The sequence below is a fragment of the Elephantulus edwardii genome, unplaced genomic scaffold (assembly GCF_000299155.1).
Source record: "Elephantulus edwardii isolate Elephantulus edwardi_28Jun2011 unplaced genomic scaffold, EleEdw1.0 scaffold00117, whole genome shotgun sequence".
Classification (NCBI taxonomy): domain Eukaryota; kingdom Metazoa; phylum Chordata; class Mammalia; order Macroscelidea; family Macroscelididae; genus Elephantulus; species Elephantulus edwardii.
The window spans coordinates 2561306-2583466 of record NW_006399867.1 but is presented as its reverse complement, the minus strand read 5'-3'; the positions used below and the strand labels follow the sequence as shown (position 1 = coordinate 2583466).

At 43.5% G+C, this 22161-nt stretch overlaps 1 protein-coding gene across 1 annotated transcript in view; it reads right to left on the bottom strand.

Annotated features, from left to right (window-relative positions):
• The window catches only part of USP31 (ubiquitin specific peptidase 31), a 100060-nt gene that overhangs the window by 6422 nt on the left and 71477 nt on the right, over positions 1 to 22161 (bottom strand). Inside the window, exons 8-14 of the mRNA XM_006892692.1 lie at positions 21154 to 21334; positions 19511 to 19622; positions 18834 to 18928; positions 16904 to 16981; positions 16178 to 16307; positions 11118 to 11237; positions 7934 to 8159 (exon numbers count right to left, since the gene is read on the bottom strand). Coding sequence (XP_006892754.1) covers positions 7934 to 8159; positions 11118 to 11237; positions 16178 to 16307; positions 16904 to 16981; positions 18834 to 18928; positions 19511 to 19622; positions 21154 to 21334 — 942 coding nt within the window. The remainder of the gene's footprint in view (positions 1 to 7933; positions 8160 to 11117; positions 11238 to 16177; positions 16308 to 16903; positions 16982 to 18833; positions 18929 to 19510; positions 19623 to 21153; positions 21335 to 22161) is intronic.

The window sequence follows — 22161 nt, the reverse complement described above, 5'->3', positions numbered from 1 at the left end:
TTTTTGAGAGGCTGTAAATCGCACAGGAGGAGATGCCCACCTCAGAGCAAGCAGCTAGGAGATTCAAACCACCAACACCCCGCCTTTGAGTTAGCAGCGCAGCTCCCAACTCCCAGTGGAGGACACCACCGAGCTCCCCTAAGTGTTCATTAGGAATGGAAAATATTATCAGCAGGTATGATAATGTTGATATTGTTGTTATTGTGTGTCATCGAGTGGGAACCAACAGCTGACCCCCCAGTGGTTTTGAGAGGCAGTTAATCTCACGAGGAGATTGCCCGTCCTTCTGTGGAGCAGCAGGTGGCCTCAAACCACATGCCTTCAGGATTGCAGCACAGTTTCTTACCACTAGGCCACCAGAACTTCCTAGAAATGTTTTGTTGTTGTTGTTTGGTGCTGTTGAGTCACGTACAACTCATAACAGCAGATATGAACTCCATCCTATCCTGTGCCATCCTCACACTTCCTGACACACTGCAGCCCAACGCAGCACTGTGTCAACCCACGTGGTTGAGGGTCTTCTTCTCCTTTGCCGACCCTCCACTCTTCCAAGCACCATGTCTTTCTGGAAGCAATAGCCCTTCCTAGCAACACGCCCGAAGTATGTGAGGTGAAGCCTCATCATCCCTGCCTCCAATAATCAATATTTGTCTAGTGGTTGCTACATACCAAGCATCTCACTTCATTTTACGGTATTTGTTTTGTAGACAATCAAAAAGATAGACTAGCAAGCCATGCAGCTGGGAAAGGGCAGACCCAGTTCACGCCAGGTTATCCGGATCCTATGTGTGTCCTTAAACTCTATCTCATCCTGCCTGCCTCAAGGGGTGCACAGCAAAGTCTGTGAAGGTGTGATTGTGTCCCCCAATCTATGCACTGTAAACCCAAACCCTGTACCAGTGAGTCTAAATCCACTCGGGACCAAGGTTCTCTTTGTTACTTCACTTTAGACAGAGGAGCAGACGGGGCACAAACACAAGGATGAACAGGTCAAGATCGATGCCACAAGACAACCACGAAGGTAAAGAAACAGAAAAGGGGCCTCCCGCAGAACCGAGAAAACCACCCCCTAGAACTAACATCCAGAGGTCGGACATGTGGCTTCCTATGCTGTCAGCAGATAAAAGTTCTGTTCATGAAGTCACCCACTGGTATTATTTCTGTTACAACAGTACTAAGAAACTTGGGCAAGGCCCCTTACAAGTTTCCCTGGTAAACAAAACACAGGAGTTCAGGAGGTCTCTCCAGCTCCAGGTCTCAGCTTGAGACAGAACTAAAGAGCATTCGCCTATCAGCAGAAATAGACAAAAACGTAAATCATCCTAGAAGGATACATAAGGAGTGTTATAAGCATGATCCAAAAAGGTATGCAAAGAAATGAATAAGGTTATTACCACACTTTTTCTAAAAATATCAATCTATGAGGGTGAGAATCAAAGCCTGTTAAAATATTCAGGAGAATCTGCAACATGTGTGTTAGGGAAAAACACCAGGGGTGATGTCTTCGACGGGCCACAGCCACTCTCCTAAGTGAGATCATTGAGAGATGAAGGGGAATTGCATGAGGAAAAGCTTAACCAGACAGGTCTCCCAAAAATGTGAAGAACAGAAAAAATTCTATAAACGATCTTTGGGGCGTGATGGGCTGTGGGGCTAAAAACTCACTAGAACCACAGAGCATAACAGCAGTACTTTCAGTTAAGGGTGTCAGGCAGTGGAGGTCACTGGCCTTCTGGAGGAGTGAGGGGAGAGAGAACCCCAAGAGAGAAGGTAGCAGAGGCACCCTCCACCAGCTTTGCGCTGATTCTCTACAGAATGGTCTGTTCTCTTTCGGTGTGGAAACTGAGGCAGCCCTCAAGCCAAACCCACTGTCGAGAATCATGCTGGCCTCACAGCCACCCCACAGGGTGGAACAAAGCTGCTCCATAGGGCAGCCCAGGCTGCAAATCTCTCCAAGGACCAGACTGCTTCGTCTGCCCATAGGAGGCTGGTGGGTTCATACCACTTGCCTTCTGGTTAGTAGCCAAATGCCCAAACCGCAGCACCAACTCATCAAAGAGCAAATGAGGTATTTACAAAAGAACTCTACTGCAGTGCTCATTTTTTTCTTTGTCTCTAGGACTATTTTCTGAAATGTTTTCAAGACCAGTACTACTCAAACTGAGGGGTACAGATGTGCCAGTTTGGGGGAATTCTTTTTTACTGTACAAGGTAAGTGCCAAAACTGAGGGCAGGCATTTAGAAACTCTCATTAACAACCAGCTATTGCCATGAAATTTTTATTGTACTTTAACCAAAGTACTGGCTCAGGGAGGTTGGAGAGTTTGAGAAAGAAGAGTTCACCAACAGAGAATTTTAAGAAAACACTGTTCTAGGCTTCTTACTCAAGTTACACACACACACACACACACACACACACACACACACACCCTCTTACATACTTACAGCTGGAGCCTGCGTGAAAAGTTTTTTTAAAAAAATATTACAGGTGAAACTTAAAATACAGACTAGCTTTTACTTAACAATGTTCAGAATTATGTAATATGTTCTCTAAACTACTATAAACAATTTACATACCAGAAAAGTGGCAGTATGTTCTAAACATGAGAAAGAAGAAATAATATATGGCAAAGAGGAACTACCTGAGGACCTCTCAGGTTAACAGCATGATCACTGCTGGCTTGTGAACATCGCGGCCAGTTTATAACAAGGCACAGAGCTGGGAGGCTGTACCAGCCTCCTCACCCACACTCCCGCTATTGGACTGCACTGACTCCAACAAAAATATGAGGTTTCAGAGATGCTTCCAACTCTGTTCTCTTTTATAAAGAAAGAGCAACATAATACACTAAAATCTAGCTCCATGCTATTTTTCGAAGCAACTTCTGGCTAAAACACTGTTTAACCAGTAATAATATCTTGCTAAAAACTGCTTTAAGATATTATCTTCCAAAGCAGCAGCATTTTAAATGGAAGATGCATTCTTTACCACAGCTGAAGCTGGCGTGGATAGCAATTAGGGATACCAGCAAAGGGGGACCACATCTGGTAATGAGTAAAACTAAATTCCCTTTAAGTGCCTTTCCATTCTAAAAGTCTGTGACTCCGTATCAAAGAACAAAGAATGACCAACAATGCAACAAAAGCAAATACTGAACTCAAAACACAGTAAGTATATAAAATAATGTTATATAAAACATATATGTATCATTATTTATTTTATTTAAACAGAAACATATAATATCCATAAGCGTGTAGTAATTCTCAAGGAGCCCCGGGGCTGAGCAGAAAGTAGAAGGCTGACACCATGACCCCCAACACCCTGCAGGGAGGAAGGCTTCCCAACTAACCACTGTAGCCAGTCAAATTCTATGGGGCAGTTCTGCTCTGTCCTACAGGATTTCTGTGAGTTGGAATCTTATCAACAACAACTTTGGATCTTACTTTTAGAGTGGATATTAACTTTTACTTTCCATTAAGTATCCCTGGTGGTGTGGTGGCTAAAGCATTCAAATGCTAACCAAAAGGCTGAGAGTTCAATTCCAACAATCTCTCAGTGGGAGAAAGATGTGACAATCGGCTTCTGTAAAGATGACAGATTTAGGAACCCTATGGGGCAATTCTACTCTACCCTACAGGCTTCGCCACAAGGGGAATCAACTCAGTGCTTGGTCTCTGTGCATTCAGAAAGCCCTGAACTTCGCTATCTTCTTCTTCTTCTCATGAAAGTGCTTCCCCGGGTAAACAGGTAATCCACGTCATTCCATTAGAGATTCACTCAAAGCTGGGATCATTCCTCTCACAAACCACTGCTTCCAGCAGCACCTAAGTATTTCAAGAACTTGAACGACAACATTTCAAGAATAAAGGCCTCTGCCACCGCCGTGCTGAGGCTTGAAGGAGGGAGGCTGAGGAAGGTAGCGGAGACAGAGCTGTCACCAGGTTGAGTCTGAGGTGTCTGCTGTAGGTACCACACGAGTAGCCCAACGGAGCGGGTGGCCTTGGCCCGATACCTGCCTCTCTGCAAGTGGCCCAAAGCAGTGGCAGAGCCATGAGCAGGGGAGCCCCTTACGTCAGCAGCAAGATCAGCCTCATCTCCAAGGCAGAGATCCACTACAAGGGCATCCTGTACACCATCGATACCGGGAACTCCACCATAGCCCTTGCCAAAGTCCAGGCCTTTGGTACAGAAGACAGACCAACAGATCATCTGATACCACCTCAAGATCAAGTCTTTGGATACCTTCTATTCCGAGGAAGTGATATTAAAGATCCCACTGTTAGTGAGCCACCAAAACCGCATGTTCTTTGTCTCAAGACCCAGCCACCGTTGCGTCTTCACTAGGCTCCTCTACTTCATTCCTGTCAGTGGGTTCCAATGGACCTTCTGGCAGGATGCCCATAAACAGTCAGTTCAGTCCAAGTTCAATAGTTGGACAGCATTTTGGTGCGGGTGGTGTTGCTGGAAGCTCTTTGACATCTTTGGAACAGAAGCATCCTCAAACAGTGGTACCTCATCCCAAAGTAGTGCAGTTAGGTCTGCTGTCATGCAGGATACAAGGTCTCTAAAACCACCATTATATCAAGGCCGTTCAAGCCCTCAGTTAATTAGACCCTTTGAGAAAAAGCCCAGGCATGGAACAAGCAGCACAGACCACCTCAGCCCACTTACCTGCTCCAGCACCCAGTAGGAGAAGGAGCCCTGTATCAACCAGGCCTTTGCCATCTAACAGTCAAAAAGCAACAGAGAACCAAGAGTACAGGCGAGGTGAAGTTAGTTCCAAGGCCAGAAAATGAACAACTTAAATATGAGAGCAAGAAACAAAGTAATTCCAGGTACTCCTTCAGCTCCTCGGAGAGGCTGTGGGGGTCTACCAAGGAGGGAGGGAAAGACTTGGTGTTTGGAGAGATGGGCCAACAAAATTTGAGAAACACTTTGACTTTGGAAGTTCAAAGGCACAATTTAACAAAGAAGAAATTGACAGAGAGCTCCAAAATTAACTTAAATGAAAAGAAGATAAACTTGAGAAGCAGGAGAAACCTGTAGATGGTGAAGATAAAAGAGACTCAGGAGTGGTTACCCAAGACAGTGAGGGAAGTGCTGATGAGGAAGATCCGCTTGGACCTAAAAACTATTATGCCAAAACAGAATCCTTTTTCAATAATATTTCTAGTGAAGGGAACAGAGACCAGCATGGGCTGAAGAAAGAAGGTTAACTGCTAAAACATTTGGAATCCCACTTCATCCAAATGCATTCACTATATATGTGTTACCAGCACGGGGCGTTGTTTTTTGTTTTCCTGCTTACTTTCAAAGATACAGTGAAACCTATGAGATCCGGAACCAAATGAGACAACCTTGTTTTTTGGGGTCTCACAAGTTTTCCACCTTTGACAGGGTACAGTCTGAATACGTTTCTGTTGCTCTGTTAAGTGGAAAATATTTGTGTTTTTCTTCTGTGACAGGTTTCTGCCTTACAGAGGTTCCAGCTTTTGCAGGTTTTACTGTATAATGCAGTTACTTTGGGAAAGGGGAAAGAGGAAAGAAGGTTCATCTTTAAAAATGAGCCTTTAAAAATATATTTGAAATAGCAAAAGGTTACATGATTTTATTTTAAATGTACAGTTAAACTAAAGCAGTACTTCATTGGGACTTAGAAGTATCTTTTATTACTGAAGGAATTTTCTTATCAATAAGTTGTATTTGGCAATTATCGCACATTGCCTGAGAATGGGGCCAAGCTACTGTGTTTTGAGAAGGTGTGTATGTAAATGTCTTTCTTTTTTCTCTTTTGGAAATCCTGTGATGCCCTTTTTTGAGATAGCTCAATTAATTAAGGTACAGATGGTAGAGAACTTTGTCAGTCAACTATGAATACACAGTAAATACTGTTTCTTAGGCAAAGGTAACTTTTTGATATAGCTGTAAAATTCCATTGTATTCCACTGCCAAAGAAACATTAAGAACTTTGTTTAGTTGTACAAAAAGCAACTAATTTTTTAAAGAATAAATATTTTAAAGTAAAAAAGGAAAGAAAGAATAAAACATCTAGTTCTCTTCCTCTACCTCTTCCTTTTTGAGGAACAAAAGACATCAGCAAAGAGAAGTTTAAAGAAGGAGTGGACAAGGCTAGGGATGGCCAGCCAACTCCTTTGTCTACGAGTCACAGACAGGTTTACCAGTCAACTGTTAGAAACCCCAAGAAGCTCAGGGATGTTAAAGTACCACCTGGCACAGTCTCCTCCCTCTCCCTACCTTTAGAATTAACGGTCAGCCCCGGCATCCGAGGGTCTTGTTATACAAACTACTGCATTAATGAAGAAAGGAAGCCTATCAGGAGTGAAGGAGACACATTAAATATGTTAAGCGTGAGAAAGGCAGCAATCTGAGTCCCAGCTGCTGTACAGCTCTCAAAGGTAATAGCTTTAGCCTCATATCAACTCCCACGCACACATGACCAAACAAGACATCCAAGAGTCGAGTGGGCCTGGCCTCTGAACTGTCCATGCACATGCTGCCCTCAGTAATTCCACTTTTAAGACTCATACAGAACTAAGATAAAGAAAAAGTGAATATGCACACAGATATTCACTGAGATAGGGATAAAAGTTAAAGACCACAGACAACACATACACGCAATGATGGGGACAGGATTCTAATTAGGGTTTTTTTTTTTAATTAAGCATTTCTATCAGAATGCTTAAGAGGCAATGAGTGAAGATCAGGATGTAAAAGTGCACACCAGTCATCAGACCTCACTGTGTTTCTCTGATTCTGACATTTCCCCCTTCTCTCTGCCCCCTATTAGGGCATAAATGTCCCAAGAGCAGGCTACAGGTGTTAACCCAGTAAGCTCTTCCTGTCCCCACTTCCTCCTTGCGGTACACCCTTCCATCACAGAACCAGTACCCCACGTTACTACACTTCTCTTTTATTTGGAGCTACGTCCCCACTGCTATATTGCACTCCCAGACGGTGAAGGGTGGAACTAGTCATGTCTGGATAGTGCCCTGCCCGGTCGAGGTGCTCAATAGAGGAGGTGGTCCACAAGTATTCACCTGAGCAAAGCATACCCAAACTAGCACAACAGAGTAAGAGAACAGAGAAATCTGATAGAAATAAACCAGTACAAGGAAAGAGGACATATCAAATGGATATGGATGGTTTGTTTATAGCTAGACAAGCTTAAGACTAATGGCATTCTTTCCACTTCCCTCTCGTCTCTAGATTGTATAAGATGAACAAAATTGCTTTTATAAAGAAAGTAAATTTAAGCTTAAAGCTAAAAGAACAACCCTTTCCAAGTCAGCTTAAGGATACTACACAACGGCTCCCAGTCATTTCAAATAAAAGGAAGAAACCTAGAAGCTCCATCAGGCAGAGCAATCCTCAAACTCAGGGTGCAGCCTGGTAAACGAAGAGCTGGTCCCGGTTTAACCAGGCCATGCTGTCTACTGTGCACATCATCTGCAACCCCATCAGGTAACTGCTGGGTGACCAACTCAGAGAACACATTTTAGGTTATCTGTTCTTGGAGAGAGAACCAGATAGTGAAAAGCTGCCTTCACAGTTGGTATACTATCTACTGGGTGAGAAAAGAAGGTTCTAAAACAAAGGAATTGTGTCATAAGCAAAACGGGTCTGTAGAAAGCATGGGGACGCCAGCCCCTGGCACCACTGACCACTGTAGCACCCCCTTGTGAGCACCCAGCCCCTGGTCCTGCAGACCTGTGTAGTACCCTCATGGACTTGCAGCCCCCACCATTGCAGACCTGTGTAGTGTTCCCCTGGCATTGCAGAACTGTGTAGCACACCCCCTCTCCCCTTACGGACACCCAGACCCTGGCACTGCAGACCTGTGTGGTGTTTCCCTGGCACTGCAGGCCGGTGTAGCACCCCCCTTATGGACACCCAGCCCCTGGCATTGCAGACCTGTGTAGTGCCCCCCTTGCATGGTGCCATGGTGATTGCACACAGCATACAGGTCATAGACGTAGTCCTCAGGGTCCCGCCCAAGTCCATAGGGTCGTCTCCATGGGGACCAGTGAGATGGCAAGCTCCAGCTGCTCTGGCTTCTCTTGACCACGTGAGGAGTCATGTCCAGGCCAGTCAAAGGGAACTTGACCATGTTTTGGAGTTTCATACGCCGGTCTCCTTCCTGTTACAAGAAGAAAAACATGTTCTGATTGCATTCTAATACAAGCAGACAGTAGATCAGAGCAGGTACTACTGTGGAATAGAGATCCTATCAGCTGAAACTATTTGGTTCCTTATCTGATGTTTCCTAAAAGACATACAACAAAATAGGGAAGCAAAGTAATAGATGTACAATAAAATTGGGAAACAGTAATCATCTAGAACACATTTTTAACAACACTAAAAATGGAAGCAGTGGTAATGTAAAGGGACAGGCCTAACAAGCCTCTCTGGGTGTTCATTTCCTTATCTGTCAAAAGGTACCAGTTCTATGAGGTGTTTTAACCGACAAGAGTAACATTTTCAGGCGGTTAATCCTAATACCTCTATCATGGAGACTGAAAATAAAGGGAGTGAGAAGAAATGTGAGAGGCAAACCAAGACCTCACACACAACAGCCCTCACTGAACAATGTCCCCTCCCTCTTATCTCCTCAAACACACATGCGAACAGTTGCCAGCAATGACTCATCTTGATATAATAATTTAGGGGACGGTCTCTATTATAAATTAAACTCATCCTCTGAAAAGCAAGCATCAACCATCAAACATCAACAGACATTTACTGCATGTTTCCTTCCACCTCCTCCATCGAAAGACCAGAACCACACCCACTGCCCTCGGGTCAGTGACCCTCCACCGTAAGGTTTCTGAGGTTGGCATCGTTACAGGAATACAGGCAGCACAGAAACAGGATGTGCATGAACTGCTGAATTAAAACCAATTTTCTCTGTATGCTTTCACTCAAACCACAATGAAGGTTAAAAACTATGGATAGATTTGAACCCCTTTCAGGGTGGCAGTGCAGCCCCTTCCCACTAGGCCACCAGAATTAAAGATAGATAGACAGACAGACAGACAGACAGACAGATGGATAATGTCATCTCAAGGAGCCGGGAATTTACTAGGAGAAGGCTTTTCTAAAGAGTAAGGTAGAACGAGCTTTGGATGTTCACAAAGTTCAGGCCGAAGGAATTCTGCAGTGAGCTGGGGCCACTGAGGCCTTTACGGAGATGGGTGCGTAAGCACGACATAAAGCACGTTGGAAGGGAAAAGTCATGGCAATTAGGAAACCAGCTAAGAAGCCCCGCAATCACAATCAGCGGAGGCCTCTAATGTGTTCAAAAGAAACAAAGAAAGGAAATTAGCCTTGTGTGTGCAAAAGAATCAAGAGAAGCCTGGGGTGCAAACCTTTAAACTTGTTATCTACTGACAGATGGAAAGCAAATACACAGCTGGGACCTCGACTTATTACTAGGAGCGTGACTCCCCAGCACTATGTCACAGCCCCGTCCCCTGCCCTGTGGACCAGGACTTGGTCACCCTTGACACTTGTAACTGCATCAGCAAATTCTAATCTACTCACTTCTCTCCAACATTATCGTCTGACTCTATTCCAAGCCATCAGCATCTCTTGCTCAAGATGTTGCAATGGCCCCTGCTGGTCTCCCGAGCAGCCTTCATTCCCACCTACCTGTAACCTGTTCTCCACACAGGATCTAGGATGGCCTTTTCAAAACACTAATTTGGTTATGTTGTTTCTCTGCTTAAAACTCATCGCTGGACACCCGTTCTACCTACAAGGGTCTGCTTGAATGACTAGTTTGCCCGTCTCTGCTCCCTGCACTAACACTGCTCTCCCTATCCAGCCAAAACGGCCTGCTCTGGGCTCCTGGGCATGGTATGCATCCTTGGGCCAAAGAACTGTGCACATATGCTCTTTACCAGGGACACCCGCACGTTTGAGCACCATGTTTGAGCAAACGCGGGCCCCCTTCATCTGATCAATGCTTCCTCATGCTCCAGATACCACCTTTCACAGACACACACACTCAGACTCCTCTAAGATTTCTCTCTTATTCTGGCTGGCTACGGGTAGTCTGCCAACAGACTGAGCTGTCATCTCACAGGTAATCAGCTCAAATCCACCGGCTCTTCCACCGGAGAAAGGGTGGCAGTCTTGTCCCATTTGATGTACAGCCTCTGAACCCCACTGGAGGGTCCGCTAGGAGATGGCTATGACCTGAGAGCACCTAACAGCAGTAATACAATGCAGCTGCTGTCTAATTCTAGGGAGCACTGTGGCCTAGTGGTAAGAAGTTGCACTGCAATCCCAAAGGCATGCAGTTTAAATCCACCAGCTGCCCCACAGGAGAAGGTTGGGCAATCCCCTCCCATGCAACTAATTGCCTCTAAAAACTTGCTGGGGCATCAGCTATGGGTCGGTTCCCACTCTAAGGTAAACAACAAGATAATTCTAACTTCAGGGACTAGAGAAATGTTTTTGAGAAAATTCCACAAAGATTTTTTTAATATAGATTTATGCTTCAACTAGGACAACACTCATTTCTATTCTAGACAAAAATACAATCCTACCTCCCCTAGAAATGACCACTATTTAATTTTTTTAATATCCCAAAGCACATTTAACAAAATTTGAGCACTATCTTTAAAGTTTAAACTCTAAAGCAAACCCTTTTAGAACAAAGTAAAATAACTACAACTAAAATGTTCAGTACTTAAAAGGGCCAGAGGACATGAAAATCTCAAACATTGCTTTGGCATAAAACAAAGCATAACCGCAAACATAGGAACATATAATAAAAAACCAAACTTAGTGCCGTCAAATCGATTACAATTTCAAGTGATCCTACAGAACAGAGGAGACAAGACTGCCCCCCCCCAGATCTCTAAGGTGGTAGCCACAACTTTCCTCCAGAGAGTGTGTGGTGGGGTCAAAGCATCGAACTCTGGTTAGCAGCTGAGTCTTGTAACCACTGCACCACCAGGGCCCCTCTCAGAACGGCTGGGTGCCTGCAATTTACAGACAGGCTCCCTGATCAAACAGCAACACCAGTAGAAGGTGCACAGGCCCCCGGGTCACAGGGCTGCCTCTGTTCGGTGCTGGACGACGTTCACACCTGCCGAAATCTCTTGAGGTGAATGATGAGCACGTCGGGCAGAGTCCACAGGCTGAGAGTAATGCTTCCCTGCTGCAGCTGCTTACAGTGCGGGCAACGCCAGGCATCATCGGGGGCCAGCTGGAAACGAGGCGACCTGTGTTAGACAGCGCTCCACACGAGGAGGACCCAAACCCCAACCCACTGCTGCCGAGCTGGGTAGAACGTCCTCCTGTGCCTTCCAGGGCTGCCACCTGACTCCAGCACAGCCACAGGGAGGACTGAACTGCTGACCTTTCAGTTAACGGTCATTTAACCACATGCTCCTTCCATCCCCTCTAACACCATCTGCATCCATTTTCTCACCTGAAATTCTTCAAGCTCCCTACCTGCTCTCTCCCCTAAGGGCCGAACCCAAACTGCTACCAACACAATCTTTTCAGTACCACAGTTGTGAAGCCTCAAATTCCCACTGTCATCTCTGCAGGCAGACAGCTTCAGGAGACGATGTGTAAGAGGTAACAACAGAGCACGCTTGATAAGAGATTTAAAAAATCAGCTCTGGAGTGCAGGTGATCTCCCTGCTCTGGGACCACCGACATCACGAGGTAAGGGAAGTCACGGGCATGCGTAACCCCACACAGAGGAGGGAAAGAGACAAGAAAGGGGCATCTTTCGGAAATGTCTGCTTTAAAGGAAAAAACAAGGTGAAAAAACAAGAATATAAGAGTGAAAGAAACAGATGACTCAAAAGCGTTCCCTTCAGTGCACAGCATCTTTCCAAGCATTTGTCTTCTTCCAAGGACCGGCCCTTCCTTGGGAGTCAAAGTCTCACATCCTGGCCTCTAAGGGGCACCCTGGTTGCACCTTCTCCAAGACACACTTGTTTGTTCTTTTGGAAGACCACAGGACATTCAGTACTCCTCTCCAACATTACAATTTAATGGCATCAATTAATCTGTCATCTTTATTCATTCTTTAGGCATGTTGCTAGGAGGTGCCAGTCCTTGGGGAAAAAAAAACATGCTAGGAAAAGGTCAGCAAAAGAGAGGAAGACTTTCAACAAGATGGACTAATAGTGACTTTAACAATGAATACATGAGAGACAGCGAGGACGACACAGGACAGGGCAAGGTTCAGATCTGCTGTTGACTTAACGGCACCTAACAACAACTCTCAACACTAAATCCTATAAAGAGGACTGAGAACTGAGAAAACACCAGCGAACTGAGCCAGCTGACGGCCACTGAGAACTTCAGAGGTCAGTGTGAGGCCAAGGACAAGAGGTTTTTGGAATGAGTGAGTAAAAAGAAGAGAGACTATTAACAATGAAGCTAGGCAGAAAGGGGAGAAGCAGGCAGGGTTAACCTGAAAGAGAAGCTGAGTGAGGGGGGCTAGCCTCGATGATGGGGAGAGCCATCGTGTTTATACATGAGAAAAGAAAGCTGTGTGACACACTTACAGTCCTTGTTAAGTCACCACCTAGAACAAAGTTTACATTAAAGAGCAGGTGCTTACATTGTCAATCCACTGCAAACTGGTATTTTCATAAAATGCAGTAAGAATGTTGTGAGAATGTCTAGCTGCTATAACATAAACTAACCAATAACAGTAAAGTCGATTCCACCACATAGTGACGCTACAGAACAGAGCAGAACAACAGTCATAAATCTTATGCAAGCCAATGACCTCATCCTTCTCCTGTGGTGGCCAGGGGCTATGAACCACTTATCTTTTGGTCAGCAGTCCAAATCTACCCTGCAGCTAGGCTCCTAACTGCTTCTCAAACTCCTCTTTGCCCTCTGTACTTTGTGGTTATAAACTCCTAACATGCGTTCCTGGGTCGGCCCCAACATGCAGGCCACACTGGCTATCCCTGGTCTCACAGACTCTCTCCAGCAAATGAAGGGAGCTCTCTCGGTAGACAGCTTATTCCACTTTCAGAGTTTATTAAAACTGTCTTCCTGTAATTTCCAAGTTCTGCCTTTTAGCACAATTAATTGCAATTCCTCATCCACAGAGCATTCTTGAAGTGCTTAGAAATAATTAGCCGATCCCACAAAGCCACCATCAAGACAGATTCAGCTGTGCCAAGACACAGTGCAGTGAGAGGGCAGAGGAGGAGCCAGGACGGGCACCAGGGGCATCATGCCCTGCCCACACTCTTTAGGTACCACTGTCTGCCATCCATTAAACATAACAGGTGCAAGCCGACAGCAAGGGCAGTGTTACCACCACCTGATCCGAGATGCTGGCTCTAAAGCATCCGAAGGCAACATGACATTGGCAGATACTAAGCAATGCCGAGCTTGCAGGAACTCCACCCCAAAGCTACTGTCACACCGTCGGATGTTAACCTTTTCTTCTCTAACTGTACTGCTATTTTGAGAGCCAAAGATGAAATGTGTCATGTGGCACTCACTCACTTATTCACTACGTATTTACTGAATCCTTTCTAGGTGCCAGGCACTGCTCTAAATGCTGTCATTGTTTAGGTACCAAGACAGATGAAGTCCTCATGGTCAGGGAGCTTACCTCTCCCCGCTCACTGCAGCCCATCAGGAACACCAGCCTCATTTCTGCTCCTCAACCATGCCAAGTTCCTTGCTATCCCAGGCGTCTTCCCTCTTGACCTATGTGCTATCTGTCTCACTAACAGTCTGTAAATTACATGAGGGCACAAACTTTATTTATGTACTACTATATAGCCTGGGTGGCTTAGTAGTAAGGAACTGCACTGCCAACCCAAAGGTACAGGGTTCAAATCCACCAGCTGTAGTTCCACAGACAATGATGAGCAGTCTCTTCCTGTGTGATTTACTGCCTCTGAAAATCTGCTGGAGGGTCACCTATGGCTCAGTTCTGACTCCATGGTACACAACAACACTGACTATGTGGATCAAAGCAAAGTATGACTAAGAGAAAGAAGAATGGGAATCCCAGAAGACTTCACTGTGCTCATGTAAAACCTATGTAGACTCAGAAATAGCTGTCGGAACAGAACAAGGGAACCCTGCTCATTTTGAAATCAGCAAAGATGGGTGTCAGGATTGCATTCTCTTTCCATACCTATGCAATCTGTCTGCGGAGCAAGTAATCTGAGAAGGTGGAGTGTATGACAAAGAATGTGGCACTAGGATTAAAGGAAGATTCATCAGCAACCTGCGTTATATAGATGATACAATCTTGTTTACATAAAAAGAAGAGGATATGAAATAATTATTACATGATCAGAGTAGAGTTTTCAATACGGATTATATCTCAACATCAAGAAAATAAAAATTCTCACTGCTGAAGCAACAAGCAGCATCATGACAGATGGAGAAAAGACTGAAGTTGTCAATGATTTAATTTTACTTGGATCCATAATCAATCAGTATCTGCCGCAACAGTGGTCGAGAAAATAAAAGGTGTGTTTGCAAACATCAAAAGGGAAATTCTGCAGTCAAGGACCTCTCCAAAGTACTAAAGAGCAACGATGTCCACTTAAAGACTAAGGTGTACCTAATCCAAACTATGATGTTTTCCATTCCTATACATCTGAAAGTTAAGACAATTAATAAGGACGACAGAAGAAGAGTACCGAATATCCTGTGGACTGCCAAAAGATCAAACAAGTCTGTTTTGGAGGCAGTGAAAACAGGATGCTCCTCAAAGGCAAGGCTGGTGAAACTTCATCTCACACACTTTAGGCATGTGGTCAGGAGGGACTATTCCTAAAAAAAGAGATCATGCTGGCAAAAGTGGAGGGTGTAAGACCAGATGGACTGACGGAGTGACTGTAATAATGTGCTCAAGCCCCTCAGACATTATGAAGATGGCATCGAACAATAATAGCAACATCCCCATGTCCTAGTACAGCGCCTCCCACTGACTACGTATTCAATAAACATTAACTGAATGAATGAATTTCTATTAAACTGTGTCCTGCTAACTTGAACTCGTTGTTCTAGGTCAGAGAAACACTTGGCAGAACAGGGTTCCATAATGTCCTCCAACAGATATGTTCTGAAGCTGTGGAAGTGACCTCACTGAGAAACAGGCCCTTTCCAGATCTAAGAATCAAAAAAACCATGATAGTACAGAACGGCCTTATGGTTAATGTCTTTGTAAGAGACAGATAAGGAGAAGACACACAGATGAAAATGTCACTGATGACAGACTGTACATATGTACAAACAGTCCAAGGAACACCAAGAATTGTTAACAACGACCAGAAGCTAGGAGACACAGACTAAAGATTGTTGTTCCTCAGAACATATGGAGGAAACAGCCCTACCACTACCTTGGTTTCAAATTTCTGACCTCTAGAACTGGGAAAGAACGAAATGCTATCCTTCTACAACCACCTGAGAATGTGTTACAGTAGCCCTGGAAAGTCAATACAAATACTAATGTTGTCATCTATCAAGTCTGCTCTCCCCTAAACTTTCTGACATTCTCAAACATCTCCATGCATAATGCAAAAATCTTTCAGAGTTTTCTAAGGCATGATTTGTTTTGCCCATGCTTCTCCTGTCAGGGTCTTTCCAGAGTGCTAAAGAGCAATGATGTCAGGCTAGAGACTAAAGTGCATCTGATCCAGGCCTTGGTCTTCTCAATTGCTTGCTATGCATCTGAACCTGCTGACCTGCAGCTGGACAATAAGTAAAGATGGCAGAAGAAGAACTGATGCTTTTGAGTTATGGTGTTGGAGTACTGAATATATCATGGACTGCCAAGAAATCAAATAGGTCTGTCCTAGAGAGGGTGAAACTAGTTTGCTCTTTGGTGGCAAGGATTCTGAAGTGCTTTCTTACATACTTTGGGTATGATGCCAAGAGGAACCAGTCCTTGGAGGACACCATGCTTGGAAGGGTAGAGAGCGCAGAAGAGGAAGTCCCTGGATGAGATGGACTGACACAGTGACTGTGGCCACGGGGTCAGGTGTCTCAGACAGTGAGACTGGCTCAGGAGAGGGCAAGGTTCCGAGCCTTTGTTCGTAGGGTCGCTACGGGTCATGGTGACTCGACACCTTGTCAGTGCCCCTCTCTATCTGCCCCACGCCCCTCACCTCCCGGCGATGCTGGGTGGCTCCTTACCCGTTCCTCTTTGGTATAGAGCTGGAAACACTGGGATAAAGTGCACATCTGAGGCTGATGGTGACGCTCCCTCTGCAGACGGACACTTTCTGCATCAGGGATGTACTCATCTTCAGTGTTTACAAACAAGCTACAATTAGGAGGGAAAGCATTTATCAGATCCTCCCCTGCAAACTGACACAAATACAATTACCATTTCATAAAGTGGCCCAAAGTCATCACAAAAAGATTAACATACAAGGAAGCAAAAATGGTAATCCAATTTTCCTATGTTGCAAAATATTCTTGCAAAGGTCTCTATCCTACTAGGTAATTTTCAAGACAGAATTTGGAGCTGACAGCTGACATTCCGGGCTTGGCCATGAGCTGTACTAATATAAGCTTGTTCCTGTCCCTTGGATCTCTGGGCTTATAGTGGACACAGCCTATGAGACTTAATGGGCTGTTGTCAGTCACAGTAGCTGGGCCTATAAAGTTACTGAAAATACAGCTCTGTCTCATTAGCAGGAGATACATGTTCTAAGGTTTCCAGGTCTGAAAGAAAGACCAGAATTGTAAATTGTTTAACTAAAGGATTAGCAGCATATCTGGATACTCACCTAAAGAGGAGAGAGATTTGTGTTTCAACTAATTTGGAAGCTCAAGGGTATATCACTGAAATAATATTTAAACAAAGATTCTACAAAGTATATTTAAAAAAAACAAAAACAAAAACAAAATACTCACAAATCTTTTGTCTCCTTGTCCCATTCTACTACTAATTTCACATGAGCAGTACCCCCAGGTCCACAAGATTTCAATGCCCTACAGGATGGGTTGGGGAAACAGAGGGGAAGCCATACATTACTTTCTACACAAAATACCTTACTTCAATGTAATTACATCCTACCTGAAGTCATAATGACTTCTGAAAACCTTCAGTCTATCATTAGAGAAGGTTTCTAGTGAAATCATCATAGAATCACACTTAATAACTAGACTACACCTGGAGTGGAAAATATTTAAAATGTTCAACACACAAATAAAGAGACTGGTTCAAACACAGGATGACAGTCTCATACTGTGGACAATTATTCTCAAATGTCTCTGAGACCTTTTACCCCATTTTCTCACTAATTTAAAGAGAATTGGCAGCAATTCCATCTGAGTGCAAAGCATGCCCTTGCATCTGTCTCTCCACCTCATCCCTAGACCATGCCCAATACCACCACCAATCACACTGAGTGCCAAATGCCGTGTACACTATGCCCACAACAATCCAAGCCATATCCATCCTGCAAGGACCCACTCAAACTCCGTCTTCTTCCTTCACAAAGCCTCCTGAGAAACTCTTTCCACATCCATCATCATCAACAGTACTCATCCATTTTTTAATTGTCCCAGTGTTCTGGGTTACTATCTAGTTGATTACATATCATCTCCAAATTCAAACAGCAAGCTGCTTTCAAATAACACCATGCTGTTAACAGTTTGGAATCTTGATATGAAGGCACTGTGATTATCTTACTAGTTGTTGAAAGAAAACTATTATAGAAACAATAATGTGTGTGTATTTATTTGTCCTTATAGGTATTCAAATATATTCATACATATATTGTGTTGTTGTGTGCCGTCGAGTCACCTGAGACTCAGTGACCCTATGTACAACAGCCCTAAACCCTGCTCTATACTGTGCCAATCTTACTGTCTATGATACACCCACCCTCATTACCCCAGTGACTGAATCAATCCATCTTATCAAGGGTCTTCCTCTCTTGTCCTGTCCCTCTACCCTCCCAAGCATATATAATGAACATAAATATCACTGTTAGTTCACTAAGACAATAAAGTATTAGAACTACAATACTCATTTATAGAAAGAACATTGATTAATTTCAAGAGTGCAGTGATCAATTTCAAAGGTTGATGATTCATTTTACCAAAGGTGAAAGGATATTATGAAGAAAGGCTTGAAGGAAAAGAAATCAAGACATGCAAAAGCACAGGTCTGAAAAAGTCCAGCATACGGAACAACCATCAGTACTTCGGTATCACTAAAGGTTTCAGGCAGTGGGGACAGGAAGAGCAAAGCATTTCCTAACAGAAATGTTCAAAGTTCAATCCGTGAAGAATCTCATACATTGTGGCATCTTTCTGGACTTTAACTTTTAGGCCACTGGGTACCGCTGGGAGATTTCAAGGAGGACTAGAATTTTATCTGGAAAATCCCAACCTTGATGAATATAAAATACCACATTATCTATAGTCCCAGGACATGTTGTTGTTGTTGCTGTTGTTGTGAGATGCCATCTAGTCAACTATAAATCTTCCTCACCCTCTGAAAATCGCCCTGTTCTGTGCTGCCCTCACCATCTCTGACACGCTCGAGTCCACTGTTATAGTCACTGTATCAAGCCATCTTGTTGAGGACAGTGGCCTAATTTCTTTTCTAATATTAGTATTATATGGCTTTTCTGATTTAAAACAAGATAATACCCAATCATCCTCAAATTTGAATAAAAAATAAAATTTGTACTTAATGTCCAAGTGAGAATTAAGAATCTACCACATTTACATAGAAAGCATACCCAACGTCACCTGACATTATTATGTGCACGTATCTGAAGCTCTGGAAGGGACACTCTGGCTTAGTTTTGGGGTGGCTGGGTGTGTTTACCTCTCTACTGTTGGATGGCACAAGGGCTGCTCCTCCTGGGGCAACAAGTATGTTATTCCCACAACGCTGACCACACGCAAACTGAATGGACACACCTGCGTCAAATGTTAAACAAGCATTAGGTTGAATTCCTCCCCAAGGGCATCTGCTCCATAGCAGAAATTCAAAAAAAACTTTGCACAAAGGGTCAGTACCTGTTCATTTTATAAAATGTTTCCTGTAATACTTTGTGAAGTTTTGAATCAGTCTAATACACTTTAAATGTCATTTTTTTCCCCAGCACAATTTACACAGGAAACGTGCTGCACAAGACAACGCAATGCTTTAGCTTAGCATTAACCTAAGGGTCTGTCACAGACACCTTAACACAGCAATCAAACTTTAAAATCATGCAAGCTGATGTTCTACCAAAGCCTCTTAAAGTTTATCATGTGCTAAATTTTATTCAGTATTACAAAAAAGTAGCCCAGCATTTCAAAGAAAGTCTCACAGCAACCAGGACAGGTTCTCAGTCTTGAAAATCTCAACACAATTATTAAACAGCTCTTCACCAAGGGCTTCTCTACTTGCTATCTGGTCTCCTCCAAGTACAGAGGGCTGATTTCCATTCCTGATTTACGATTACTCCTCCATGGGTACAGATGAGAGATGAGCTGGAATAGAAAATGCTTACAAACCTGAATGCAAACTGTAGGCCTCAAGAAATACTTCATCTTCTCTAAGATTTCTTTCTGCAGAAGGTCCCATGCTATTGTCTTCTCCAGGTGCAGCACAAAAGGCAGACCAAACCTGGCAGAAATAAATATACCACCACATCGTCATCGCCTTACCGCCTCTGAGGCCCAGCACTCACAGCTGACCACTAGTGGGCTTCTGATGCTGTCAATCACACAGGAGGAGCTTGCCCATAGTTTTCTCTCAGTGCTGCTGGTGGATTCGAACCTCCACAGAAGGGGGGGTCTCTGGGTTAACAGCGCACCTCCCTATGAACTACTCCACCAGAACTTACTACGATAAATACTACAAGAGACATATACTAATTCCTCTAATATAGTAAATCCTTAATCATTTCAAACAGAATCACAATGAATTTATTTTAGGACAGTTTTCTAAATGAAAGTTTAAAATGCTCATAACTGGATGAGGAATTCAGGAGCAAATCAGATTTCTATATGAAACTTAACAGTTTCTATACCAAATGGCTTCTAGGGCAGTGGGACACTAGGACATCAGGCAGCGAGCAGACTCTGAGGGCAGAACTAGATGGCGAACAGCCACAGCTACCGACTGATGTGAAAGGGATCGTACTAGAAGGGCCTGGACAGAGTGAGAGAAATATAGAAGAAAACACAAATGTCATAAAAAAGGTCAGGCATACTGATCTAATTGAGAGGGTGGAGCCTCTGAGACTAAGACAGACCTTGAGCTACTCTTCAAGCCTGGAACAGAATAAATGACCACCGCCCAGCTTTTCATCCCAACAGTGGACAGATAACATCAAAGATGTATGCTTCCACCGAAACCATCAACTATTTGAGACTAAACTCAGAGACAAACTTTCCAGGGCAGGAAGTGAAAAAAAAAAAGGATGAACAAGGGAAGTGGAATGAGTACTATGCGCTGCAATGGCATGAAACAAAATGTGCATGAAATGCTTAATGAAAAACTGACCTGTTCTGTAAACCCTCACAAAATCAGATAAAAAAAAAAAGTAAATAAATAAGAGAGAATCAAACCCTCATAAGTTCTTACAAGCAAAGCAAATAACCAATTCACAGGCTTACACCCATGAATGGATAATGGTGCCACTGGGGTGTAATCCACACAGTGACGAGCCAGACTTAGAAAAAAGGGCATGAGTCCACTTTTCAGATTTCATGTAAGTACCGTTCAAATAAGTATGTCGAAAATTTGATGAGATGCTAAAAAAGCACTTAGATACGGAATCTAGAGTCCAAGAACTGTCCAATCTGAAGGTAAACATAAAATGGGCCTTTAAACTGGGGCTTAAGCGCAACGATGAATGAATGGAAATCCAAAATCTCTGTAAATGTTCATTAAAATTAATAAAATTTAAAACAAAAGAAAACAAAACAAAAAAAAACTGGGGCTTAAGAATCTTTCTCAGATTCTGTTCTTTTCATTTCATACCTGCCCATGTTGCAAAAAAAGTGAAGTCAACTTTTGTTTTTAAATACTCCAATTAAAAAAATCAAGTATTGTGAGTCAAGAAGTTTTTTCACCCTCACTTTTTTAAAACACCTGACTCTATAAGACTTCTATCACCTCAACACTTCCTGGGGAAAGGCCTGCTATTTACCTTTTCCCCTGTTGCCCGGTGCAGGCCCTGTTACACACCAAGAGCACAATCTTGTCACTTGCTGCCCTCGTGGATGGCAGATCCACTTTTCCCAGCTTTGCAGCCGTTTGTGTAGGGGAAGTCAGTCTATGGTGATCCAAGCCAAATTTCAAGTGGTTCAGATTGTTGTTCAGATGGATTCCTGAAATAGAAGAAAGACATGTTACTTCATCTCTTCAACATTATTTTCATTCATTTATTACAAGGAAATTCATACACCAAAGAAAATAGGAGGCTATCACATTATGTAACTTAAACTACAATCAGAAGGAAGGCGGCGAAAAAAACCCGAAAAACCGGAGGAGGAACAACTGTTTACTTCAAGATTTCCCATCTGGCTGCTAAGATAATTTATGTAACCACTGTTTTTGATAATGTAACCTAGGCTTCTGCTATTACTGAGGAAGAGTTGAAACTGACTCATAGTTGATCCTCCAGTGGGCTTCAAGAGGCTGTGAGCTGCACAGAAGGAGACCGACCATCTTTCTCCCACGGAGAAGCTGGTGAATTTGAACCGCTCACTGAGGCTTCCTAGCTAGCTTGAAAATTAAAGCTCTTCACTTTAGTAAATACTAGCAGTTTTAGAAGGGCAAGTTGTGTGGAAATGATCTGTGAAGAGAAATTCACAGTGAAATCATGCAACCAATAATCAGAAGGATTTTTTTAAAAAATAAGTAAAGGCCAGTTATACAAGCAATAATCTTCTGTTTTCCCATGGTACTTTTTTTTCTGACTTTAAAGAAACATATTTCTTTGAGAAAAACCTTAGCACAATCAGACTGGACCAATCTGCATTAAAGTGAAAACAATAGAGGTCTGACAGGCATAGCTGGTTGCTAAAACCTCATTCTTCAAGGATAATCAAGGCAGAAATACCTAACCACTGGTTCTCAAAACTTCCCAGCAACTCGGCACCCAGCACAAAACCCTACACCAAGGAATTCACTAAGTGTTTGAATAAGCAGTAAT